The sequence below is a fragment of the Cydia pomonella genome, chromosome 4, assembly GCF_033807575.1.
Source record: "Cydia pomonella isolate Wapato2018A chromosome 4, ilCydPomo1, whole genome shotgun sequence".
Classification (NCBI taxonomy): domain Eukaryota; kingdom Metazoa; phylum Arthropoda; class Insecta; order Lepidoptera; family Tortricidae; genus Cydia; species Cydia pomonella.
The window spans coordinates 9664079-9691918 of record NC_084706.1 but is presented as its reverse complement, the minus strand read 5'-3'; the positions used below and the strand labels follow the sequence as shown (position 1 = coordinate 9691918).

The 27840-nt window shown below is 37.4% G+C and overlaps 3 protein-coding genes across 7 annotated transcripts; 1 reads left to right on the top strand and 2 right to left on the bottom strand.

Annotated features, from left to right (window-relative positions):
- Positions 1-261: 261 nt before the first annotated feature.
- LOC133517049 (pyridine nucleotide-disulfide oxidoreductase domain-containing protein 1) lies at positions 262-2457 on the bottom strand. Its single transcript, XM_061850190.1, has one exon. The coding sequence runs from the start codon at positions 2294-2296 to the stop codon at positions 860-862; it is 1437 nt and encodes a 478-aa protein (XP_061706174.1). The 5' UTR covers positions 2297-2457; the 3' UTR covers positions 262-859.
- LOC133517043 (sorting nexin-25) lies at positions 378-27840 on the top strand. 3 transcript variants are annotated; one of them, XM_061850172.1, is made up of 17 exons: positions 378-404; positions 4914-5221; positions 7144-7316; positions 8282-8468; positions 9763-10006; positions 10528-10737; positions 11152-11326; positions 11921-12081; positions 14316-14489; positions 15426-15563; positions 16192-16332; positions 17314-17444; positions 17818-17960; positions 18575-18725; positions 19308-19438; positions 21349-21497; positions 27012-27840. In XM_061850172.1, exons 1-17 carry the CDS (start codon positions 393-395, stop codon positions 27069-27071), a joined length of 2688 nt encoding a protein of 895 aa, XP_061706156.1. In that variant the 5' UTR covers positions 378-392; the 3' UTR covers positions 27072-27840. The 3 variants fall into 3 exon arrangements, with proteins under 3 accessions (XP_061706156.1, XP_061706155.1, XP_061706157.1); XM_061850171.1 differs by lacking the exon at positions 378-404 and adding an exon at positions 4139-4719; XM_061850173.1 differs by lacking the exon at positions 378-404 and adding an exon at positions 4716-4833.
- LOC133517051 (vesicle-associated membrane protein 7-like) lies at positions 22175-25042 on the bottom strand. Of its 3 annotated transcripts, none has more exons than XM_061850193.1 (4): positions 23903-25042; positions 23143-23326; positions 22597-22655; positions 22175-22507 (listed from the first exon to the last, which is right to left on the bottom strand). In XM_061850193.1, exons 1-4 carry the CDS (start codon positions 23972-23974, stop codon positions 22214-22216), a joined length of 609 nt encoding a protein of 202 aa, XP_061706177.1. In that variant the 5' UTR covers positions 23975-25042; the 3' UTR covers positions 22175-22213. The 3 variants fall into 3 exon arrangements, with proteins under 3 accessions (XP_061706177.1, XP_061706175.1, XP_061706176.1); XM_061850191.1 differs by lacking the exon at positions 23903-25042 and adding an exon at positions 23470-23892; XM_061850192.1 differs by lacking the exon at positions 23903-25042 and adding an exon at positions 23470-23892 and having other exon boundaries at positions 22597-22652.

Genomic DNA, 27840 nt, shown 5'->3' with positions numbered 1-27840 from the left:
CTCTCTTTTACTCTCACTAAGACGTAATTAGAGTGACAGAGAAAAATGCCCGCAATTGACGAATTTCGATTTTCCCGGTAGCCGCCCTGTTTCATTTTTTCAATTCCTCGTAATTTTTTGTATGGCTTATAGTGGGCAACAAATAACCCGACCACATTACGTAGGTTGTTTTGGGTATGTTGTTAGTCCTGAATCGTGAATATTATATTATATCTAATATGGTTGCACTGCACACAAAAAGAGTATAATAAATAATATATATATACTCCACACTTGAATTCTATATTTTGTCTTTTCATTGGCCTAAATAATAATAAACAATTTCAGTTAAATAACAATATTTAAAAAAAAGTGTGAGTGTCATGGAACATTTGGTTAGAAAGTAATGAGTAATGACTAATGAAGTAAGTATATTATTATTGATAAACATAGTATATTATGGATAAACAAATTCGCTGCCAGCAACGCACATATGCATTCATCGTCATACAAAATCACGCCCCTGGCAGTGACTGGATTAACACAAAATAAAACTTAATGAACAAAATAATAATAATTGAAACTGCTCACAAAATTTCACAAATTATTTCAGAAATGTGACTTACAGGCAGGGAGAACAACTAAACACAAGAAAAGTTTTGTACAAGCTGAAACTGTTATGCTTATATCGAGCTTCACAGTGGTTTAGTCCATCAAAAATATGAAATCCAAGTGCAAAAAAATACAAAATGTAATATCTGCATACACATCCGGGGGTCAAACCCGGATGGTCGTTATTATTACTAAGCCGCTGTTTGTCAACTGCACCACTATGGGATATCGTCATCATCATCCCATCCTGATCGGTTTCGGCCTTGTTTTAATCAAAATAATCATCAATATCTATATCAGGATTTAAAATATCATCTCCAAATGGTGACAAATCAATTTGGTCAAGTATAAGATTTTCACACATTTCTTCTAAATCTGTCTCCCCTATTAAAATTGCTCCTTGAAGTCTACCATTTTGAAGCACAAATTTTACGTATTCAAGGTTAGGAGTTGTTCTTAACAGAATTTCATAATCAGTCCCCAATCCTTGTCCATTATATTTACCAAGTAATACCACCCTGTAACCAAAAAGAGTTGTGCAATGTGTGAACAATTCAAAACAAAAATCTTGTAAGACTTCTTGGTTTGTAGTGCGGGCATGCATTGACTTAGCAGCCATTGCTGCCATCTGTCTTGCTTGGGTCCAGAGTCTTAACTGAAACCAGTGTGGGGCATGAGTCCACGCAGCATGAGCTACATCACCAGCAGCAAATACATCTCTAATGGTTGTTTCTTGGTTCTCATTAACTGCTAATCCACCGTCAGGTCCCTTCTCTGGTTCCTGATCCCATAAAAAGTTAACAGCGGGCTCCACTCCTGTTGCTGAAATAACAAAGTCACATAATACTGTTCTACCATTAGTCAGCTTAACTTGTAATGGGTATTCTTTACCCCAAATTTCATTGACAGATTCAATTTCAGTTTTATAAATTATATCTAATTCTTGCTCCCCAGCTTCATTTCTTATACTCTCAAGTTTCCTAAACCAATCTGGTCCAAGGGCAGCAGATTTCAGGTCCTTATTCAAAGCAACAACAGTGTCTTCCTCGGAAAACACATGCCTCCTTGATATAATATGTTTAGGTGGATCAGCTTTCGAGGTTTTGCTCCGGAAAGAGTTTTGGAAAAATTCAGCAGCACCAGGATCTATGAATGTCGAAGATATGTAGTCATCTCTTATCACCCAAACTTTTTGGATTCCTCTAGTTGCATGAACAATTTCTGATGCAATGCCACCATTACCAACAATAACCATTCTTCGGCCTGTTTTCAGTTTCTCTTGAAACTCGTGAACAGACTCGGTGTCTCTGATTCCAAGCACTCTTTTAGATTTACTCGAGTCTGAGATGAGCTTTGGTATGCCTCCTGTACATATACATATTACATCATATTTAATAATCACACCTTTTGATGTTCTCACTAATTTATTTTTCGTGTCTACACTTTGTAATGAATCATAAACTATATTCAAGTTGGGGTGTATTCTTTGCAGCGAACTTGCTTCAGTTTCGTTTACATCGAACTTAACCACAGTTTTCGCGAAAAAACTGACATTGCTCACATTTTTCACCAGTGAAGATGCTGTTATCATTACCAATGTTTCCTCGGGATTCAGTATAGCCAAAGCCTCTACACATGTTACCCCAGCAATACCACCACCTACTACCAAATAAGTGGTATTTAAATCTATTTGCTTAGCAGCCATTACAATGTTTCCACAAAAGCATGACCAGGCGGCAATAAGTGCAACAACAACCACGTAGTATCTCTTATTAGTCTGTGACAACAACTGCGCTTAGAACGTAGTGATTATATGCTCTTTGACTGCGCTGCGCTCTGCGGCCTCTGCGCTAGACAAGTTGACATTGACAAAACAACAATTGACATTTTGCCTCACATTTGCCTCATGATGGCATGAATCCATGAATCTAGTATTTAGTATGGATTGGGCATGAGTGGCAGGGGAACTGACAGAACGGGATAGTCTTATGGGGGCCTACCGGGAAAATCGAAATTCGTCAATTGCGGGCATTTTTCTCTGTCACTCTGATTACGTCTTACTAAGAGTAAAAGAGAAAGATCCCCGCAATTTGCGAATTTCGGTTTTCGCGGTAGGCCCCATGTATCTTTCTGTAAAAGTAGCAGAAAAAGCGTTATTATTGTTTGTCCTTGTCATAGTCCCACTTGCCATTTCTGCCTACTTCTAAAAAGTCTTAAGTGACGTAGACGTTTGCATTTGCACACCGTTTATTATGGTGGGTAACAATGAACCCGACCAAATCACGTAGGTTGTTTTTGGTATGTTGTCAGGAACGTTAAAACATGTTTCTAATTTTGTCGCATTACGTATGTTTTGTCCCTCACGGGCGCACGCGGTTTAGCAGAGGCATGTTCCTTGTTTAGCATGTCTATTAATGTTGCCTGTTTGATGTCTTTCGCTCGACGCAGAGATTGACGTTCGCATCGGTAAGGCAGCTACTTTAATATACTATACGTTCGTCTATTACGTATATAGTAATATATTATACGTTCGGGAAGCTTAGTACTCGTGTATGGCAAAACATACTCCTGACTACTAGCACTAAGATGCTGGTCTTTCAGGCTTCTGTGTTGAGCATACTCTTGTACGGAGCTGAGACCTAAGGGTCTACCGCGAACCACGTTCGACAGGTTGCCTCCATGTCACACTTACGTACAAATGCACAAGTGCGACAGAGAGGCAACACATCGAACGTGGTTTGCGGTAGGCCCTCTGGACCACGTATGCCAAAGTCGAACGCCGCGTCAACTCCTTCTTTATGCGCTGCCTACGAAAGATCTTGGGCATATCATGGCAGGATAGGGTGACAAACCAAAGGGTTCTAGAAATTGCACAGCTGCCGAGCCTGACCGCGCTTCTCCAGTAGAGGCGACTGCGTTGGCTGGGGCATGTGCACAGGATGGAACCTTCTCGACTGCCACGCCGTGTTCTTCTAGGTGCGGTAGCGAATGCGAAAAGAGGTGTTGGGAGGCCATTGCTTCGCTTTAAAGACTGTGCTAAGAGGGATATGGCAGCCTTTAAGATCGACCACCGAAACTGGGAGAAGCTTGCGGAGAAGCGAACGGAGTGGCGCAAGTGCGTTGGAGATGGTCGCAAGCTCTGCGACGAGGCCTGGTTTGCAGCACTGGCAGACAAAAGGGAAAAAAGGCACCGTAGCAAAACGGCGCAATCCGTCGCGAACTTCCGTTGCCAGCTCTGTGGCAAAGTGTGCCGATCTCGCATCGGTCTATTAAGCCACCAAAAAAAAAAATGTATTTCGGACATTGCACCATAGATCGTTTGAAATAGACGCCAAGGAAACTTCCCAGAGACATGGAATTTCCATTCAAATTTTAAATTTCGCGCCTTTTTCTACTGACAAATTTGACTTGCCAGAGTCATATATACTCCGAATCAATTGAACTTAAAAAAATAAAGCGGGGATTAAAACAAATATGTCTACTGATTTTTATTTCAAATCTGGCACCGTGTCTAAATATAATAAATATACTTTTGTTCCTTATCATAAGGTTTAAAATTGAACGATACTTTTTGATTGGAATGTCTCGGAAATGGCTTTATTTTCTTTAGGTGCTTTTGTTTCGTCGTTGTCACAAACTGACAGTATAATCAGTATATATTTATTTTATTTATCAAGTCTCTCCTCTTCATTCGAGTTACAAATCAGGAAATTGAATTAACAAATAAAATATTCATAAAATGTGATTTCACAAAAAATAATTAATTGGTTTTATGTCTAGTTCTATACGTGTTACTACGTATTGCTATGTAATTCTTATTATGAGTAACTTAAACTTATTGATTGATTCTGTAAAACACTAATAATATCCCTTTACTGTGACTAAAAATAAGTTATTATGTGGACGTGGATAGTAATGAGTTCAGTGCCCTTGTGGTTAATGTCTGCATGGTACTTTCCAATAATTTGGAGTCCAATTTTTCTTTTAGTGTTGACAATTTTTCTGGTAATTTTGGTGTTAGCACTGACGTTATGGGGGCACATCTCTCTGTCTTCGCCTCACCAGCCTTCGATTTTTCTGATGGATAAAGTAGAAAAAGAGCTGAGGCAATTGGAGGATACATTAAAGGTATGATTGCATCTCTATTCAAAACCCTAGAATTGATGAATGTATTTTTTTATCTTGCATATGTATATTCATATCCAAAATTTCTCCTGATAGATGTGATGCATCAATCTGATGGTATAAGATTCTAATTCCTTAAAAATGCTTTACAATGAGATCATACATATTTTTATCAATTTAAAACTTTACATCGCCAGGATGACCTAACCACCTGGCCGCATGCTGTAAAAAAGAGCCACCTACCAGTCATATTTGGCCGCACGGTTGACAGCCAGTTACAGCAATTGATTGACTATGTCCTTAGAGACTTTGTTACTTGCTGGCTGAAAGAGTTTGCTTATAGACCAGAGCCTGTGGTGGATAAATTTAAGGAACATTTATGGGGAGCAATTAAAAATCTACATGAGAGATTGTTGCGGGTAGATGCTGAAAAGCTATTGGCTAATGATATGGTCTTGAAAATTACTCAGCATTTTGAGCGTATCAGGATTGCCCAGAGCTGTGCGTAAGTATCTAATTACCTGACATTATTTATTTATTAAAGCTTAGTTATTCTATAAAGAATTATATAGTTTTGATACATTTTTTTATTTAATTTTTATTTTTCTGCTGTAGACCCCTACTGGGTAAAATCCTCCTCCAGCTGTTTCCATCTAACTTTGTCTAATGATACACTTTGCCATTCTTGGCCTGCAGTAGCAACAATTCGTTTTGCCACCTGGCTAATGGATGTCCTCTCTTTCTAGAGCCCTGGGGCCCTTTACATTTGGTCACCTTTCCTGTCCACCTCTCATCATTGAGCCTTGCCACATTACCAGCCCATCTTCATTTCATGCTCTGAGCAAAGAGTAAGGCATCAGATACTTGTGTACTTTTTCTAATATTGGAGCATCTTAATCTACCTTTTAGTTTAATGCTTCAACAGCTTCTTTCCATTGCACTTTGGGTGATCTGTATTTTATTTCTGGTAGCCTGATTTAAGGTCCAGGCTTGACAGCCATATGTGAGGCAAGGTAGTAGAGCTGAATCCATCACTGTTTTCTTCAAGTGCACAGGAAGTTGTGATTTTAGTATTTCTTTGTGAGCCCAAAATTGTTTCCATGTATTGGCTATTCTACTTCTTCTGTATTTTTACCAGAGTTAAATGATATTTGTTTCCCAAGATATATGTATTTTTTGGACAAATTCAAGTGTGGTGTTGTTTGCTAAAACAGGTAGCTGTTTGTTATTGGTCATCAATTTAGTTTTTTCAAGATTCATCACTAACACTACACTTTTGCTATTAGTCATTGGTCATCAATTTAGTTTTCTTAAGATTTATTAAGGGTTTGCAGACAGCAATATGATATTGATGTCATCCGCTAATCTCTACCACACCGTCCATACCTACCTTTACCACCCTCTCTACCTGACACATTAAAAATTATTTTTTTAAAGGATTAGGCATTAGGTAATAAAATTTAATAGTTAAATGCTCTAATATCTACCGCTATTGCAAAACAGTCATTATAATTAACTGTGCAATTGAAAACTATGTCAATGCCTTTTTGAAGTAATAGAACTAAGGTGATTATTTATCATTAAGTATTTCAATTATACTATTACCTAGTTAATAATAATAACCAATGAAAAAAAAATCATGAACATAAGACTCAAAATGTCAATTTCATTATTAATTTAGGTACCTATCCTCATCTTGAAGTTAACTTTTTCTCTTAAACAATAAACAACCTACATCTGAGGAAAAGGAACTCTTATGATGTATGTACCTAAATATTTTCAGGAGAAATACAATTTCTTTGTAAATGTGTAAATATAACTTGGTAATCTAAAGGTCTTAAAAACCTATAAAAAAACCAAATCCATCCTTAATACACATTTCCATACCTTTATGACGATTGTTAATTAAGACATATTGAGCACAGACATGATGTCTGATGTCATCAAAAGTATGACTGTATATTCTTAGGTTTTATTGTGGTCTTTCTTTTAGAATATTTTCAAATCATTATATTTCCCAGTTAAATAACAACAAAAAAACTTAGGGTACCTTTTACCTTAAGATCTTACCTTTACACCTAACTAACAGCATATAAGTATACTTATAAAAAAATGTAACTGCGGCCAGGTTTTATTTAAAACTAAGCAAGAAACTTACAATGTAGAAAATCATTGCGGTATCTATATTTATTACTATATGAGTAATTTATGGCAAGTGTACACGATCGTAACTGCCTGAAAAAAAAAATTGTTTATCTTCAAAACGGAGTGAATTAGTATACCTGTGTCTTTGGAAAATTAACTTAATTTAGCTCATAAATGTACCCTTGAAATTAACGAAGTTGAAAAAAATACGGTATATATAATATATAAATATAACGCAAATATATCATATATGTTTAGTTAATCATTTGCCCTTTAAAATAGGTTAGAGTTAAACCAGGCACCAGTATTCGCTCTAGCACCTCACTTGATGTCCTGTGAGACTGAGCTACACTACCTCCGCCAGACCAGTGAGCTGATTGTCATGTTCCTCATGCCGAGATGCTACTCCTTGTCTCCGATATCTCACTTCATGAGAGAAGTGTTGGCATGCAAAGGTAAGCCTATAAATAAAGGAATATTTTTTATTTTTAACTTGGATCACTTTAAATATAAACCCTTATAGCGGTGCAGATATAAATGCTCAAACATTTCAGAGCTTTGTTTTTTTTACGGCTACTGCATTAACTCTGCTTGCCTGTCAGTGGTATCGTTTGAGATTTTCCTTTTGGCAGAAATGCACCACTATGATTGGCTATCTGAAATTTCTGGACAATATCGTGTTGCTGCTTGGAGTCTCCTACCTTATAACCGTCACCATAGTCATGCCATACTAAAGAATCTGTAAAGAATGTGTCAAATGAAACATAAAATACAAACTTATTTTATTTTAATATTTGTCATCCCCTTTTTCCTCCAATCGGGCACTTATAGGCAACCTATGTACGACTAGGTATTCAATGTTTTGTATAAGGTAAATAATAATTATTGTCTAACGTGACGGTCTTTGCGTGAATTAAATAATAGATGAGAGATTTATATAACTAATCTCCCACTATAGTGGTAGCAAGAATTGATTAACTCACGAAGCTTGCGTGCGTGTGTAAGTCTTCCGCCTATAGTACGTTTTTGCTTAGGTATCTACATATGTACTCTTATGTGGGAGGACAAATTTATTTTTATATGTTGCTATTCTATCCCGTTTTGCAAGGGACACAGTTTGTTAGAAGAAATATTGTATCACGTCACGGTCTACTAACATGCTTAGGACAGGACATAGGTATATGGCCAATTATGAAAATAGATTATAACACAAAAATCCATGTTTGGTAAATTTAAATATCATAAAATCTGGATTTTAATAGTTGTCCTTCCTCTGGAAAACTAAATGGTAACGAGTCGCCAAAAATTATGTTATAATATTTATCTCATTTGCTGCCTAGTATTTGGTTAAAAAATTGATTTTATCTCTACCTTTTTGCATCTTACATAACATTGTAATCATATACATTTCATCTTTCAGTGTTCCAACCGGCCATAGATCTAATCACGGAGCCCGACATCATAAACCAAAAGATCATCCAATACCTCGAAGCTCAAAAAGAAGTGAACGCCATGCATGTCCGGACCCACGAATACGCGAAAACATTTGAGGACTACATACGACTCATAAGCAGTTGTGATAATGTCGACCAGTTGAAGCGGTTACGGTTAGTAAGCATTTGTAACATTCACTGTTTCATTATATACTGTGTCATTATGTCAAGGACAAGGTAAATTGATCGATTGTGGAATTCGTGTAAATTTAAAAAAATGACCCCCCAGTTTGACAGCCAAGCTAGATGGCGCCGAGTAGCCTCCTTAGATCCAGAAGCAGTTGTTTTGTTTTTGAATCTCGAACTCTTAGTTAATCTGTAGGTATAAGCTCAAAACAGATTGTGGTATATGTACAAAAATTGTACGCGGGGTCCCAGGAAGATATTGTTTTGTGCTAAACTTGACTTGACCGACTCCATACATCTAGCGCGACTTTAAGTATGGGCTCGCGCGCAAGAAAGCAACTCTTGCTAGCAGGTCAGAACTACAGCATAATTTACGAGGCCTTACTCCGACATCAACTATAGGTAGCTGTAAAACTTGAGGCACAAATTTTTCTTAGTCTTTATACCTCTTCTACTATTAATTACTCTAGAGTAAGGTATAAAGGTTTAAATAATAATTTAAATATTACTTTAGTAACTCAATTGTTATACTTAATATTGTGTAAAGAAGACAAATTACATATCCGTCCATCAGATATATCGGAACAGCCAAGCTCCTCATAAATATTTGAATCGGCCTTTATAGTCAAGGTATTAGGGTGCATGGTTAGATATTTGTGGACTCCTTTACTGATATAACAATCACGGTACGGCACGATATAAAGCTTGAGTCACCCACGTGACTGGTATGTCTTGGAGTCACTTTCAACCTGATTTTATAACTACTAAAACAATAATGAATATGTTAATAGAGTTTAGACCTTTTACATACTTACCTAAAACGCTAAACAGGTTTCTTATAGATCTCATAGAAAATAATAATAAACCTAGTAACGTTAAAAATATTATTATAAAGGCACTGATAAATATATTATAGAAAAAAGTGACAATACGGGCTGTATGATACAGTGACAATACAGCCTGTATCCCCATTCAAGTGCTTATGGATTACAATCTTAAAATCTAAAAGTATTCTTTTACTTAGCATTCTAAGTATAAGCTAAATTGTTTGCTAACCCAAATTAAACACACATACACAGACAACAGTTTATTTTTTAAATAATAACATGTATATTTAATAAGGCCTAAAATGCCTGACACGATCCTATGTGTAGCGACATAAGGACGTTTAATATATTCTTGTGCGCTTTGCCGTGTAAGATATTATTGCAGATGACTGTACCTTTAGGTACATTGAAACAGCCATGTTTTGAACTGTAATTTACAACTCAATTTCTTGTAGATATGACATAGTTACCCAAATAATGCAAGCAACCACTCTGCAAAACATGAAAAGAGCTAAAGGCGTTGACGTGGACGCAGAAAAAGCAGGACAGCAGAACGTAAGCCGGCAGCAGATCGCAGACGCTAAGAAACTGAAGAGATATATCACACAGCTCAGTATTGCTAAACTTGAGTGCGAAGAGCATCTCAAGCGGTTGGGCTGGGATGGGGCCTTCCCTGCAGTAAATGAGTCTGATAACAAGGTAAGAAAGTAAAGATGATTTAAATACATGTGCGGCTTATATGGAAAGTCACATATTGTTTTCTAGTTTATTTGCGTTGTAATGTAAGTCATTCTTTTGAAAATTTATTAATTATGCCATCAGCAGACGCCTTAAGTATTATACTTACTGTGAGACAGGTAAATTTGCGTAAAATTGTCCCATAATATGTATCAGTCCACTTGGACCTGCAATGCGACCAAATTAAAAGCATTTTTTAACATTGCTGACAACATACCAAAAACAACCTACGTAATTTAGACGGGGTTTTTGTTACCCGCCAAGCTATGGTGGGTATAACAAGACGTCTACAGTTTTGACGTGGAACTTAGAACTCTTCAGTAGTATGCAAACATGAAAAGGGAGACTATGACAAGGACTAATGGAAATAGCGCTTTCTCTGCTACTCTTACTGAAAATACCATAAGACCATACCCTTCAGACTTGGTATTATTATGCCTTTAGATCTGGACTTATATTACCTATGTACTGTGACATTTCAGTGTCTACCCCTCCACAAAGTGTTAGAAAGCGTGACCGGGCGGCGTTACCTGTCCATGTTCCTGGAAACGATGTGCTCGCAAGGCCTGGTCGGGTTCTGGATGGGCGTGGAGGAGCTGCGGCACAGCCCGCGCAGCAGCTGGCATCAGCTCGGCGCCGAGATCTTCTACACCTACATCAGGTCGCCCACGGCGGAGATCAAGGTCGATAAGGTAAAGGATAGCGTCAGAATATATATAACCTAATGGATTGCCAAATGTGAACAAGGGAGGGATAAAATACACGTGATGATGTGATGATATATACATATATGATTTATAGGTATGGTATACCTACTACTAATTTTAAAAAATATTCAGAAAATTTGCAATCGTCTATTATCTACTGTGACCATTTATTATTAGGCGAGCTGTAACCTTCTATTGCTAAAACTTTTAATTGTTATTAAAAAAAATGTTTATTTAACTAAGGGTCGGTTGCACCAAACCGTCTGTCACCGTCAAAGTGTTCGCAAATTTTTATTGTATGAGAAGTTTTATAGACCTCTGCTACGTGACGTTGATCAGTCTGTTAACTGCGGTTGGTACAACTGGCCCTTAGTGTTTTTTATGATATCGACATGACAGGATACGAGAAAGCGAATGGAGGCATTCCTACTGGGGGACAAAGGGCCGGAAGTATTTTACGAAGTGCAAGACACCGTAGTCGACACAATACAGGAGAAGTACTACTCGTCCTTCATGCTCAGTGAGCAGTACAAAGCACTTATGATTGAGCTGGCGAACGAAGAGGCAAATAAAGGTTTGTACATTTTGCTCATAGCAAATTAAACTTTTTATACAAAACACGTTGACTGTGACTAAAAAGTATGGTTAATTACGAGTTACACTATATGCCGCAGCGAACGTGTTAATTCCTTTCTTAGCAACGTATCTCACGAGATACGTACGTAATTGTTTACTCTTATTAGAATCCAAAGATAAACAACTTTTAATTTTTATAGTCATAATTACGTTATTTCATATATTACATAATCTTATTTTATTGCGCCAAAAACTGTCAGGGCAGGTCAAATTCGGAGTGCATCCCTAAAATAATCTTTGGCCACAGACCATTCGTAGCCATAATCAAACAAAACGGTGTATGGTACCGTGTACCACCATTTTGAACTTCAGAGAATGCAGGAATCGCGCATTCATTGTGTTTGTGCGTTAACCTTAATTTGTTTTTTAAACAAATAGGAACAACAAGGTGAAAGTATATGTGAAAGTCTTTATTCTTCTGAATATCAAAAACTACCAACGGTTCAACGGTACTCGACATCTACACCATAGCCCCCGAGAAGAACCGACGCAAGAGACTCGTCGGACTCATTTATACTGACGTTCGTTTTAGAAATAATTGCTGAAAGGTCTCCGATAGAAGATCGGCAGTTGTCCAACGAGTCCGTGTCGTCCGCCGAGAGCGTGGCGGGCGCGCTGCACCTCACCGAGCACTCCACGTACGCGAGGCGGAAGCTCGACCAACTTCAGGAGAGGCATAACAATAAAACTCAGGTGAATACTCAGTGTCGCTGTTTTTGACCGCTAAAGACGGACTAACGAGCAGTTTATACTTTTAAATGAAGTTTCGTGCTTTCAATTAAGGTCCAGTTCTGAAAATGCAGGGAAGCTGATTTAAAAAAATCCCAACGGTCTCAGTCCATGTCTCACCTTCTTATCACTCACTATAATCAAATGGGAAGCGTTCGTAAGCGATATTATTGGGAAACACTTCAGTATCAAATATACTCTTTACACTTACTGTTAGGCAATGATGCATTGATTGTACTAGATGTGTTAAGTCTAAAACAAATTCGTGTTTTGAATTTAACAGCTGTGTTGATGAAGCTACTCTGGTTGTCACAAGTTGACGTTTGACAATTTAGTTACCTCAAACATACGAGTATGATGCCGTATTCAGCAGCTTCCAAACTTTTGACCACGATTTTTTCATAGACTTTACATATCTTATACCTACAATCAATTGATCTTTGCTGTTAAGTAAACGTTTATCTAAATAATTTTATGCCTCTCTATCGGTCCTGTGTTAATTTTCAAATAAGGAATAAATAAATACATGGCATAATCTTACACGGATCAACCTAGCCCTAAACTAAGTAAAGCTTGTTCCACAGTGTAAAAAGTAACAGTGGACCGACTCCTTTGATGTTTGCGTAGATGCCGACACCGCACAAGAACACAGTAGGGTTGTCACAGAATTTTACAAACCAGCCCAAAAGGACAGCTGGATAAAACACTATGGGCAGCCTTGTAAGTAGTACCGAGCTACTAACAATGGCGATGTATGCAGCTCGGGTGCGCGCGACCCTCCCCTTGCACTCGCACTTCGCACGATTGCCCTGTCTAGACAGCTTTGTCGAATGACTGTATAGGGTATTTGACTGTATTTAAAATATTTTTTTTCACATCATGCACGAAATAAAGCACCACAACATTAATAAACAAACGTAGACATCAGCTATTTTTAGACACTATTTCTATTTTATAAATCGTATAGAACTATAAAGAGTCGGTAACTTGACCGTGACGTCATTTGCTAGTGTTTCATATAAATTCCATAGTGGCCAATCGTTTTGACAGTTCGAAAAAAGAAACTGATATGGCTAGTAGTCAAATACTCTATTGCTTTATAGACTGTACTATGGGTACCGCTTTTATTTATGTGCTTATCATCGATATTTGTTCCTTAGTTATGAATGTTATTTTTATATTTAAGTATTTATCTATATAAAATGCCTGCCTGATGTCCCTGCGATCAAACTAAATGGCACACCGCTAAAACTAGTTTGCCCAAACATCTCGGACATCAAGTAACTTCTGACCTTAAAGACGATGCAGACATCGAGCGGGAGCGCAGAGCATTGTCTGTACGGGCTAATATGATCGCCCGCAGGTTTTTACATTGTCCCGCTGAGCTCAAGGTCACTCTGTTAAGGGCCTATTGTACAGCCTTTTATACCAGCAACCTGTGGAGTGATTATACCCAGAAACAGTACAATGCTTTGCGAATCCAAGATAACAATGAGTTCAGAGTGCTGATAAGGTTGCCCCGAACTGCAGCGCGTCCGGGATGTTTGCGACAGCCAGGGTAGACTGCTTCCATGCCACCATGCTCAAGCGCTGCGCCTCCCTGGTGCGCCGTGTGAGGGGCAGCTCCAACAGCATTCTGACAATTATTGCGAGCAGGTTCGACTGCGCATATGTGAACCATTGTTGCATGATCCAATTTAATAAAAATGTTATTTACAATACAATACAATAATGGGTATTGTGTAAATAGTGTAATATAAATAAATTGTGTATAATAAATAATAGTAATTATTTGTGGTCTAATTTGTGATCGTGATTTTTAATTTACATATACAACAAAAGCGTTTCTGAGCTTTGATTGTCACGTCGACCAAGCAGTGACCTATTGTGACTTATTGAGCTTATTGTGGGGCTAGGTCGATTTATGTCAGGTTCCATAATATTTATATAGATAAATACAGATATGCATAGATAACATCCATTGCTGAGGAACATATTAAATATTCGTGAATAACACACAAATAAATGCCCTTACCGGGATTCGAACTCGGGACCTTCTGATTCATAGGCAGTGACTACCGACTAGGCTACGAGGCCGTTAAATTTGTTTTAGAATTGCCTTTAAAATATCGTCGGATATAGAAAAAGGAATTCAGATAGCTTTACCATTTCACCATACCGTACCTTAACCATTCCAGGCGTTAGCGGCTCTCCGCGCATCATTGAAACCCGAATCCCGCGCTCTAGCCATGCTCGAGAACGAAGTGGAGCGCCTCACGGAGGAACAGATGCGGCTGGAGTCGCATCTGGCGCGCACCGACACGTGGGCGGAGCATCTGGGCACGTGGCGGGCCACCGTGCAGAGTGCCGAGGTAACAGTACATTGTGCAACGAGGTCTTTAAAAAAAATTTTTTTCACATTTAATATTTTTTTTCGAAAACGGGGTCGTTCACCTGTACTTTTTTTATTGTTAAATGATAGTACAGGATATCAGCTAAAAGATGACATCAAAATGATAGCCCTAATCAAAACATTTCACAAGTTACACGAGTCCAAATAAGACCTTCTGTAATGTGCGTCGAATTTTTTTGTCTTGTTTTTTTTTTCTTTTTTTTTTTTATATGACAACTGCTATTCGTTATTTGAGTATCGATGCATATCTAACTAAAAACATCATTTTAAAATTTTAAGCAAATCGCTTAAATACATCTCGAAGTACATACATTAAAAAAAAAAACTTCAAAAAATAATTAGTCAAAAAATGTCACTAGGTAGTATGTTGATACTTAGCATAAATATCCTTCACCATAAGAGGTACTCACAAAAAAATGCCTGAGTCAAATTGATTTAAGGGCCGACTTACTATGGAAACCAGACTATGGCCTTTATGCCCTAATTCATAAGCTATCGAATGATTATTATATTTTTAAATGTGCGATAGGTAAATGGACAGATAATGACACATTAACCAAGTGCAGTCGTGTTTGGCGCCAAAAAACTTTGAAGGGCTGCATTTTTAAAATGGTTCAGAAAAAACATAGGTATGGGGAGGTGATTTGTAGATAAAATTCATCGTACTATACGTGGTTAACGGCTCCACTATACGTGCACAAACACATTGTATATGGTCCGTCGCGCAAGGTTGGCCTTCCATAGAGAATGCGAACTTCGCGTCTTTTTCTACTGACAAAGTTAGTTTGCCAGTGTAGAATTAAAATTCCCAACATAGATATGGTGTATGGTTTATATTATTATATTCTGATTCCATTTAAATCGTTGTAACATACTTAAATTTCGTTATTTCTAGATCTTGGACGAAAACAAGCCCCCACAGTTCGTGATAGTAGTACACATGGCCGAACAGGAAACTACCTCAAATGAAGACGAGAGGCCAGAGCAGATTTCTACGGGCTGGGTTATATTGAGAACCCTAAACGATTTCCAGGTAACACTATATTATAGTTTTCACCACACCGGCTCGTAAAGACTCCTGTGTAAAAATATGCTGTGTGTCACTCGGAAGAACAGTTTGTTCACCTTCGTGCCTTAAAACCCTCGTAATGCTCAAGGTTCCACTTATCGAACAACTCGCTTCGCTCTTAATTTTGGAATCATTCGCTTGCTCGCGTATCAACATTAGCACGATGAGTAACTTTGCTCCCTTGTAAAAAAAAAATATTTAATATAATGTTAGTAAAGTCATGGCCGAATAAAATAAGAAGACAAAGGTTACAATATAAAATTAGCCTTAATACATTGTAATAAAGTTTACTATAATGTGTTATAGTATAACAAAGTCGTGGTGATCAAACTAAAGCCAAGAAATATGCAGTTTGCAGTGTAGATAATAACATCTACTCATGCTCAGTAGAAATACGTGTTTGGTGGGTAGTAAAGTTAATGGACCGCTAAACCTAACTCTGACGAATGTCAAGAAAAAGTTGATCCACCCAGGAGTCAAATATCATGTTAGGTAGAATAGATAAGTCTATTTGGAAAAAAAGTAGTGTTATTGTTATTCACAGTTAACATAGTATTAATAATATTCAAATGTATTATTGTTTTTTTTTCAGGATCTACATCGAAAATTAAGGCCTATGTGTTCCGAATTGAAAAATTTGGAACTACCTTCGAATTCTTTTAAGTTTTTGTTTGGTAAAAATGATAGAAATTCCTTAGATAAAGCGAAGAACCTCATCCAAAAGTACTTAGAAGTAAGTATTTGCTGATTGATGATGATGATGATGGTATCCTGTTATCCCTCATCAAGGACATAAGGCTCTCAGAAGGGATGGGAATTTTTCATGGTGCAGCGCGCCTCCAGCTCCGCCCAGCCGAGCCGAAGCCAACTGATGCAGCCTCCTGTACCTCTGCGCGTCTCCAGGTGGCACGTGGGCGACCTTGCCCTCTTTTTCCAGGAATTTTCCAAGTCAGCTCTTGCTTGAATAGGTGGTTGTTTGGCCTTCGTAAAACATGTCCTACTAAGTATCTCCTTAGCTAAAGGGTTTTATCCGGTCGGTTTCCATAATTTAGTATTGGAGATGATCCGTGGCCAGTAGACTCCTACGCTGCGGTATTTGCATATTAAACGAACTATTTTAATAAGATAATTTATTGTAAGGAAGAACTTCTTCAAGATGTTTTAAGTCTTCTACCCCAAGAAATGTAGGAGCTATATGTATAGCCCAATCCGTTTCGAGTATGAGAGGTCTGAGGACATAATATACAATACAGGCGTAGGACGACAATAATGAGTGCTTCATCGATTAAACTATATGCCTGCAATCTTATTTAGTGTTCAGTAGAAATGGTATAATTAATGCTCTGGTTAGTTGACAGACTTAGATTTACATACGTTTAAAGCGGTTTCAGACTAGCGTATATGGTCGCTCGAATAAAACGCTACTAATCTGAAACCGCCATTATTGACTTCACTGTGTGTCACAGAAATGGGCATTTTTTTCCCTGCTAGGGGGATCAAAGTGGCACTCTTCTGTTCAAGGACGTTTTATTGCCAGTATAAAATATGAACACAATGAAGTATGAAATCAGTATGCGCATAATCGATTACAATTCCTTTTTTAATCGATTTCGTGCATAGGATTCTTCTAACTTAAATAATATATTGCAATAACTCATAATCGTAAAGAAAAATTTACTTTCTTCTGAGACCTCTTATGAATGATTATATACAGTTTGTTTTAGAAGACGACAGACTGAACCAAAGTGAACCTTTATATACATTCCTCAACGCAACCAGCGAATATATGAGACAGGGAGACAATCCAAAGAAAAACAAATTCTCATTTTCTACGTTATTTAAAAGGTACGCCACGTAATAAAGCTAATTATGTACCCTGTTAGGTAATTAACACACATTAACTTCACTTAAAATGTAATAATGTAATAAAATCTTGCAAGTCGATTTTAACCTTCCTTTAATAGCCGTATCGATTTGAGCCTTTAAGTAAAAATGTGTAAGAGATAACAATATAATAATTTGGGATACTACCCATCATTAGTACCCCTAATGACAATCAAGCTGATCTGATGATGGAGCCAGAAGATAGATAATGGAACTCTTCAGTAGCTACCATATCTCTCGAGATTAATTTATTTTGTCGAGGCCTAAGTGTGATTTTAAAAATGTGTTTTTTTTTTTATATATCGGAAACTTATTATTGACGTTCTTATTATAGTACAAGCAGCGAAGCAACGAATAGATCATCGACGGATCGCGAGGCGTTCACCCATTTGTCGGCAGATGAAGATGAAATCTCGCTTTATCTAGACGGAAATGGCACGGACCCCGCGAATAAGAACATTACTAATGCTATGCGAGGTAAAGTTTCCACGTGTACATAAATTTCATAAATTGAATTGCGATATACATATGTGCAGGTTGTGGAAAATTTCCTAAAAGTTGGAAATGTTCTAAGAAATTTATGAAAAACTTTACAGATATTTTCTATTTTGGAAACGAAAAGTTTTATCTACAACAGCCATGCTCTGTGAGTAATGTTCGACTTTAACTAACTGCATGCCCATCGTGCGATAAACCTATCAACACCGTTTAAAAATTCCAAGGACTCTTCTTTCTCGCGTTGTCCTGGCATTTTGCCACAGCTCATGGGAGCCTGGGGTCCGCATGACAACTAATCCCAAGATTTCGCGTAGGCACTAGTTTTTACGAAAGCGACTGCCATCTGACCGTCTAACCTAGAGGGTAAACTAGGCCTTGTTGGGATTAGTCCGGTTTCCTCACGATCACGTTTTCCTTCACCTAAAAGCGACTGGTAAATGTCAAATGATATTTCGTACGTAAGTTCCGAAAAACTCATTGGTACGAGCCGGGGTCTGAACCCGAGACCTCCGGATTGCAAGTCGCACGCTCTTACCGCAAGGCCACCAGCGCTTTTAAAAATTCAACGGACATAATGTAGATTACTTTTCCAGTTGCCGGTCCGTCGGGCGAAGAGCGCGACAGCATAGCTGAGCCTTTGTACGCGCTGCTGAGCGAAGTGTTTGACATGCGAGGCGTATTCCGGTGGCTCAGGAAGACTCTAGTCACTTTCGTACAAATCACGTATGGGAGAACTATTAATAGGTTAGTTGCTTTTTGGTTGGGTATTTCATTTTTAGCCGCGATGTTTTTCGGCTGCGATTTTTCGTAAAAAATACCCCCTTTATTCATTCATATTTATTTCGTATATGCATGATACATTACACGTCAACACATTATAAAGATATGATTAACAGTTAATACATTTTCGATAATTGTTAACAAAAAAAATTATAGATTTAAAAATTAAAGGAAATAAAATTCAATTAAATGTCACAGTATTCTCGGATGTCATAAAATTTAATTTCCTATAAAATGAGTTCTTATTTTTTAACGTTTTGTAAGTCATTTGGGATAGCATTGTATATTTTCGGACCGAGTACATAGCTGGTTTTGGTAGACTTGGTTAGTCTGTCTTCTCTTTCAACGACGGTTAAAAATGTCACCCGCGTCATACAAACTAATCTGTCGTTTTCACGCTGTGACGGAACATACAACACAAACATAGCCATATAAAACTTCTCTTTTACTAAAACAACGATGAAATGTCCCATCTACGAGTACAGTCAACAACAACGAACTTTTCATCATTTGACAATCGCAGTATTTAACGAAGTTCGGTTTCAGGCAAATAAAGGAGACGGTAATGTGGCTGTTTTCCGAGCAAATGCTGCATTACTACATCAGCGTGGTGCTGAAATCGTGGTGGCCGGGCGGCGTGCTCAGCGAGCCCGGCAACCGGAACGTGCGGGACCGAGGTACGTTGATAGTATTTTTCTCCAATATGCTCGGAAATGTTCACCTTATTGTAGTGAAAATAGTACGGGAAGTTCTTTAATATGGTCAAACTCAAATTAAAAAAATTCAAACTATTATTATCGTATTTTAGCGGACGGGAAGTTATTAATGTATTGTTTTTTACTTTTTTTAAACATGTATCCACAAAGACAATCGCAAACAGCCAATTTTTATAGCCGCAGGTTGCGTCTACACGACCCGGTCAGCATCATTTCAAGCTATAGGATAGAGTTGTGTCGTGTAAGATCGTGCGAATATTGCTTAATAAAATCAAAGACTATATAACTTTTATATTTTTTAAGGATCTCATGCGTGCACATACAGCTTATATTGCACTAATAGGTGTATTGAATGAACGAATATTGAATGGTACTGAATGGCAGAATAAGTTGTGCCTGTAACTTTTTTTTTAAAATTAAAGAGGGAAATCGATTTTGACGTTTTCTATGTGATGGTTCGATTTGAGTACTGGTTTATGCTTAAAATATGATCGTTTTACCTTATTTCCTCGCTTGTTTGGAGAAAAGCACTATATATGTCATGGCTGAAACAGCAATTCGTGGATTTGTCTTCTTTGTCGGACGACGCGAAGCGAAACTCATCCACGAATTGCCCTATCCCAGTCTCCGCAATAATGTACTATTTCTCCAATATGCTCGGAAATGTTCACCTAATGGGGTTGGCAATTGTAAAGGTTTGCATCGTTGGCGTCATCATAGCTTTCCCATGTCTTTAATTTTGTCATCCAGGGCATTAAAAAAAAATAAGAATTTAACATAATTCTAGGGGTTGACAGGACAAGCTATGTTGGCGCCATCCGTAAAATACTTCGACCGGTCCAACCCCATTGCAGCAAAAATGGTATTGGAAGTTCTTTATGATAGACGAACTAAAAAAACAAGTGTACTGTTTTAGTGGACAGGACGTTATACTCGTAACTGTATTGTTTTTTACCTTTTAAAAACTAGTATCGACTAAGAGAAATCAATGCAAACAGCTAATTGGACTGCGTTTAGCCTTAGGAGGAGCTACAAACTTAAAAAAAAAAAATGCTTTTAATGCCCTTCATTGTGTAATTGAGCGTTTTTAACAACGGTATCATTGATGCAAGGGAACTTACTGATTGGATAACTTATATTGAGAGCGTAGCTTCCATTATACGAGTAGGCAACGGCTATGCTATTTATGGCTATACTGCAGCTATTTACTTGACCTTGACTCAGGAACAAATATCCATGCTCATCACACAAATAAATGCCCTTACCAGGATTTGAACCCGGGACCATCGGCTTCGTAGGCAGGGTCACTACCCAATAGGCCAGACCGGTCGTCAAACATATATATGTACATATTTTTGATTGGTTAATCTGTTCAGATGCATATGTACCTTTCTATACTCATTTATTTTTGAAGCCTTGGTTTTGCTTATATATTTATGAACACGACTGTAACACATTGTCGGTTGTCGATTAGATTGATTTCAAATATAAGCTATATGGAAATAGGGCCTTATTGACTATAAGTACCTTTTTCATTGAGAATGGTACATTTTTACTCAATTTGATGTATGTTAACCATAATTACCGTATCCTTGTTTTTTTTAATATTATAAGTGTTAAATAGGAGCTCTCAAAAAGTTTTAGGAGTTCGTTTTTCGCTCTTAACTATAATAACTAATTAAAAAATCCAAAAATGAGGGACAAAGGGACATAACTATGGTTAATATACAATTGTATAAAAATATTTTCGATAATGTTCAATGTATTAATGTTAATGTGGATCCAGAGAGGAAAACGGGGACTGGGTTTGTATGGAGAAGCAGTCGTTGAATATCCTCTTAATGCCCTTCATCGATGCTTGTCCGGTGCAGAGCACACACGCACGCTAGCGCTGGAACAACTGAGCGAGACGGTGGTGGACGCGCTGTCGTCGCTGGTGGGCGCGCACGCGGCCGCGCGCGGCGCGCACAAGCTGTTCCACACGCTGCAGAACACCACGCACAACAAGCAGCTGGCCTACGTGAGTACTGTCATCGCTTCCAACGCAACACTAACGGCCGTTCTTTTATTGTTGTCAGTTCGTGAGGTGTCAGGATTAGGTACTTAACTGAAATTTCAGGTTGCAGTGAATCAAAGGCCGGTTGACAGGTTGAAAAAAAATGGTGACTTTCAATTCCTGTAGAGAGACTCCACTACACTTTACGAGTCTGTATTTATCTTTTCTATGTTTATAAGTCACAAGAACTTAGCCGCTGTCATACAATCGAAGTTACGCCCTCGATCGAGTACAAGTTTTGCGAGTGTAACTTCTAATCGCTCTATTTTCTTTGCACATCAACTACTTTACTTAATTTTTTTACAATTTTTTGCAATGAATACAAATAACATACATATGTTATTTACTATACAGATTCTTTCTTCTTCCTCGGTCCCTCATGGCTGAGGATCGCGGCCATGCTCTGTCTCCATAGTGTGCGATCATACGCCATATGGGTCACGCACTGCATGTTGCCGCAAACCACCCTCTTCACAGCATCAGACCATACAGATGTATGTTACTTTAATGTTGATGCTAACTTTGATGTTATTTAAGAATGTAGTTCAAAATCGACTGTATGGCCTAGTTCTTGTGACTTTCCAAAGTGGACACTTATGACAGGAAAATGCTTAATTGTGCACGATTTGTAAATGACAATATTTTTAATAAGTTCTAATATTTATTTTCTTGAATTATCTCTATCTATTAAACATAACAAATATCACAAATAGTACTAAAACCAAAATATGCCCGATGGGCTTAAAATCGCAAATATAGACCGCTAGGCCCAATAGAATCATTGCTATTACTATCCGCATGTTGGGCTTAATTTTGTCATTAGAGTATATTATTTCGCTGCCAGTAATACGAACTCCAGGTTCAGTCATAGTCTTGGTTTCAAGGTTAGTAATAAATGTTGGTTTCTTGCCTGCGACTTCGATGCTGTTAGAGATCATGGCTTGCTCGGGGGTTTTATCCAAGTATGTAATTGTCTGTAAAGAGATAACATGTATTGGTACAGTGACAGCACTCGGGCGTCTACCTTAATGGTATTGCGTGACCTTTATAATCTTTTACTTACGCCGTAGTTTAAGTTTTTGACGTCTTCAACTAACAGCAACTTTTCTCCTAGTATTTCTTCTGAAATTAAATAAATACTAATTACTAGTAGTACCCGTGGCTGTGTACGCCCAAGATTTGACCAGCCATTTTCCATGGGCGAATTATAAAAAAAGTTGAATAATGTTGGAAACCAAATTGTATAAAAATCGATACAGTAACCTTGGACCGATCTTTCGAACTACTCGTATCGTGAATCGGTGCAAATTATTTTACTTAATAAATATGGTTGACGATACTACTCCGTTGTTCTTTTTTTTTAATTATAAAAGTAAAAAAGTAGAAAAGATAAAAGTGGGCCTGTTACCATTCATAAGATACTTAGTCTAACAAACGTTTATCTAAAATAATATTTAAATACGAATATGTATGCTAGGCTACTAGGGGAGCAAATCAACATATTCTATTCGTTCGAAGGGAGACCAACTTTTAAATACCAACATACATTTATCGTATTTTCGTACCTACTTTTATCGCTAAAAACGAGCAAACCCAAGAATCATCTTACCACTGCTCCGAACACAAATGGTATTTAGTTCATCGAGTTCTCCTTTATGGATGACGATGGTGTTATGGTCCTCGCTGTAGCGGTACATCTCGTCTGCCAGCATTTGCATGTCGGCTTGGCCCTCGGACTTGAAACGCCGTTTGATTTGGTTCAGGAAGAGAAACGCCTTTGAACGTTGACAAGTCTGCGTAAAAAGACAAAGACATTTTTTTTGTGTCTGCAATTAGATCTAAAACTAAATAAGTAATTTACTACTTGATAATTTGTGATTGTAGCAACTGTTAAATATGTAACTAATTTGACCCAATTACATTGAAAGTTGCTTACTTTGTCTGTGATGCAGAAATATAAATGTCCATTTTCAGCAATGTAGTTGAACAAGTAAGGTCCATGAAAATATGTGCATTTTCCATTTTGTAGCGAAATCTTTGATAACACCTCGTTCGCAATTTCTGTGAAATTTCCCTCACAACACGCAAATCTGGATAAAACCACATTTTCCAGAGCCACCGCACTGAATAAGATTGGCATTGTTCGATATCACTTCTTTATCTTAAAACCTAACTCAGTATACCTCTTTATTTCAAGATTAGTGCAGCAACTTTAATTCACATTTTATGTTAATATAAAAAAAAAACAAAACACAGTTTATATGTTAGATACATTATAACGCGGAAACATATCAATGTCACCAGCGCACTATCGAAGAATTCTCACATCTTAGCAATAGCGGCGAGATATCTGTTCTAAAATTATTTACCTTGTTGGCTCGCTCGGTGCTAAAAACGCGCGCTCCACTGAATCTGTCGCTTACTCTGATAAATTGATTCATGTAAGTATCGGGACAGTGATCTGTATGTCGTTCGCCGGTAAATTTATGAACTTATTTTATTTTAAAATAGTACATTACGATACAAGTGCGAAAAATAGGAAATTCGAAACGAGTGGCGATAAATTAAAACACGACCGAAGGGAGTGTTTTAAATCGACACGAGTTGCGAATTACCTATTCGCACATGTATCGTACAACGTTTTACAGTACATATGGCCCTTTAAATGTTCGACACAGTAACATAATATGCTACTTCTCGCACTAGTGCTATAAAGTAGCCCCATATGTACTGTAAATGATATTTTTTGTTAGAGCTGCTCTTAGGGATGACGTTAACGATGGTCCTACTCACATCCCTCATAGGAATAAGTTCTCTTTTGTACTTTCTAATGTATATCTGCTGTGACCTATCATTGTGAAAAAATGTGTCCTCCCCCTCTAACTTTTAAACCATAGGTCCAAAAAATATGAAAAAAATCGTGAAAGTAGAGCTTAAGAAAGACATTAAATGAAAACTATAGCGGATATGATCAGTTTAGCTGTTTTTGAGTTATCGCAAAAAGTTTTCCCTTCATAGTAAAAAGACTTACTTTAATTACCTAATTCAGTACCTATTGATTATGCAAATTTGCCTATTTGTTTAACTCGTGTGAAAGGTACCGTTTCATCCCTTGGTTAACAATTTACTATACTTTAAGCTCCAGTTTAGCTTATTGTGACGGAAGAGTTAACTACGGAACCCTACACTGAGCGTGGCCCGACATGCTCTTGGCCGGTTTTTTTATTTTTAATTGAGAATAATTAATATGTAGTTTTATTTAGTTGGTAGTTTATCGTAGTAGGTAGGTATACGTAGTTTAATTTTACCAGCGTTTTTAGCGGCGTAGGGTTGGCGTAGTTTTTAGAATGATCATTATTGAGATAGTATACAATTTTATTATTATTATGAAAATAAGAAATTAAATAAAAAAATCCAATTTTTAGCAGGTTTTCAGAGTCGGGAACGCCCATGTGACATTCTCCTAGTTGCAAACATCCAAAGGCTGCGATTGCCGCCAAAGTGACGAGGTATAAGAATGTGTATTTTTGAAATTCTATAACATGATTCATTTATAAATCAAGAAAATTTGCATTGCTAACCTCTTAAGGCCGTATATTAATAATAATTATAATATGTCACAGCGATACGATACCGATATGTCAGTGTCAAAAGTAACGTTTAGTTAACGAAGAACGTCACTTTTGACACTGTATTATCCCGTTTGGAGTTACCCCGAAGCACCTTATTATTTTAACGCCTTTACCAAATACATACATACCGTGTAAATCTCATAACTTCATAAGTATAAACTGAACCAAAAAAATTATGCAATATCGAGTATTCAATTTCATACATATTTTCTGGGACCTTTATTATTTTATGTTAAAATCTTATCCCATTAATATGCTAAGTAAAATTTTTAGATATATTTTTAAAGTACTTAATGACAGATTATATTGTTTTAATACTATTAAGTAATTTTTCTGTAGACTTTAATGATAACAATTTTACCACAATAAATTACGGTACCACTGGTACCAGTACCACTTCCCGTAATGAACATGTCCCATCCCTACGCATGCACGTGACAGCGCGCCATGTTTGAAACGACCAATGCAACGCCGTGAGCACCCGTCCCGCACCTCACGGTTTGGTGATTCGCGTCTCGAACAAAATGGCCAATATTAGGCTTCTATAGGCGGTTTTTTGTGCTGCAGAGGAGTTACATGCGCGTTGCCGGCCCTAACACTCCGCACCCTCGTTGAGCTCTGGCAACCTTACTCATCGGCAGGAACACAACACTATGAGTAGGGTCTAGTGTTTTTGGCTGCGGTTTTCTGTAAGGTGGAGGTACTTCCCCAGTTGGGCTCTGCTCTAGACCTGGAATGATCCGCTGTGCTGTGCCCTACCACACACATTCACAGAGATCATACCTCTCTGGACGTAGTTTAAGGACGTACCCGGTTCCATAGTTTAAGGACGTACCCGGGTATTTCAATATTTTACCGCAATAAGTTCCCGCTGTGGAACCCCAACCCCATGCGAAGTACTTTTTAATGCTAAAAACGAAGTATAGGTAGTGGAAGAAGCAAGTGCTGTTATATTCACAATAGTGAATCTTCCTTTCTCCATGTGCAGTTTGGTCCCAGGCGATGCCACAAAAAAAAACCGGACAAGTCGGACTCACCCATCGAGGGTTCCGTACTTTTTAGTATTTGCTATTATAGCGGCAACAGAAATACATCATCTGTGAAAATTTGGCAATATTGTTCCTTGGATCATACTAAGCTGACCTAATGCTCGGGTTAAGTCAGCTTTCTATTTGTACCTACCTGTAAATATCAGGCTTGGAGGATTTAACAACTGGTTGTCTGTAATTTTCGTTACAAAACAGTCTGCCGATTTTTGCGGGGGGGGGGGGGGGGGGCACGCCAAATGTATGACTATTTGTACGTAACGTAACGTAACTTGACATAACGTACAAATAGCCATGTCAGATAAACGTTAGTCCATAGAAAATATATGACCTAATCCTCCAAGATATCAGGTTAAGTTTGGTATCATTTCCGTATAAATTATTAGGGACGAAGAATTAATTTATGAAATAATCGTTTTTCCTTTTCATATAAAAAAATTTATTCAAACACGAAACATTAAAACTATATGTTTTTTATTTCATATCTTTTTAGCTCATTTATTTTACATTCTGAGAAATGTCACTTACTTTCAACATATTCGTATTCGGGTCATACACATTTTGTAGTATGGTTAACTCGTTCAGGTCTTTCCTGTAGACATCTCAAAGTTAAGGGAATTTATCGCTAATTTTTATTACATGAGACTCAAATAAGAAAAATGGGATATATATGTACCCGAGTCGTTAACTTTTATATAGTCACGGTCCACAGAAGTGACCCTTTTCTAAGATGTGTTTGACCCATTCGTAAGCCTGTAATTATACTATGTAAGTACTTATTTATGTTCGTTTTCTTTCAGGAACTTTTCGAACTGGTCCTCATGGAGGTGTTCCCAGAGCTAAAACGCTACCATACCTAACATTCAAAAGTAAGCGACGGCGACGCTCAAGACAATATTATATCAAATTTCGTAACCGTACAGGGATTTTACAGACAAAATTAAATTGTCTGTTATTTTGCTACTCTCTTAACATTCCAGTTTATACTATTTTTCACAACAGTGGACTGAAAAAACTACAATCCGTTGCTTTTAACTTAGTATGTACCTTCAAGTAACAAAAATCTGATCATTCAATTTCATTGGTAAACAAACTTCGAACTCGTGGAGGTTAGAAGTTCGTCCACCACATTTAAAAAACATCGTAATGAGATTTTGCGAGTTCAGGTTGATCTCACCTTCGTGTTCAGTTTATATTTATGTAATATGTTTAGATCTGTAATATATGTCTTAGATATATCTACGTGCCAAAGATTGCACTGTGTAAATAGCTTCTTAGTTGTATGGCTTAAATGTTAACATGTACCTGAGTTTTATACCTATCAAATCTATTTATCTAGACTTTTATCTTTTTTGTACGAATGTATTGATGATTATTTCCACCATTTTCTAGTCTTTGTTGATCTTCTGAACTATAGACGTAGGTGTTAAAGCGTTGGTATTGTATTAACTATATGTATAAAGTCTCTTAGCTTTTGGCTGTGGTTCTAAGGGTGCACCAAGCAACTGTTATATAAATACACAGTCGTTTCATATTAATATACACAGTACTTTACTTAATTTATATTAGGATGGGTTCTTCTATTCTAATCATCTGAAATTTACAAAATAAACTAGTTAAATAATCTAA

Coding starts and splice junctions, on each gene's coding strand:
- LOC133517049 (XM_061850190.1), bottom strand. CDS start 2,296: ATGGCTGCTAAGCAAATAGATTTAAATACCACTTATTTGGTAGTAGGT.
- LOC133517051 (XM_061850191.1), bottom strand. CDS start 23,673: ATGCCAATCTTATTCAGTGCGGTGGCTCTGGAAAATGTGGTTTTATCC. Junction 23,327..23,469: donor ATTTCTGCATCACAGACAAA/GTAAGCAACTTT, acceptor CTTTTTACGCAG/ACTTGTCAACGTTCAAAGGC. Junction 22,656..23,142: donor CATTTGTGTTCGGAGCAGTG/GTAAGATGATTC, acceptor ATTTAATTTCAG/AAGAAATACTAGGAGAAAAG.
- LOC133517043 (XM_061850171.1), top strand. CDS start 4,489: ATGTGGACGTGGATAGTAATGAGTTCAGTGCCCTTGTGGTTAATGTCT. Junction 11,327..11,920: donor GAACGAAGAGGCAAATAAAG/GTTTGTACATTT, acceptor CGTTCGTTTTAG/AAATAATTGCTGAAAGGTCT. Junction 18,726..19,307: donor TATGGGAGAACTATTAATAG/GTTAGTTGCTTT, acceptor GTTCGGTTTCAG/GCAAATAAAGGAGACGGTAA.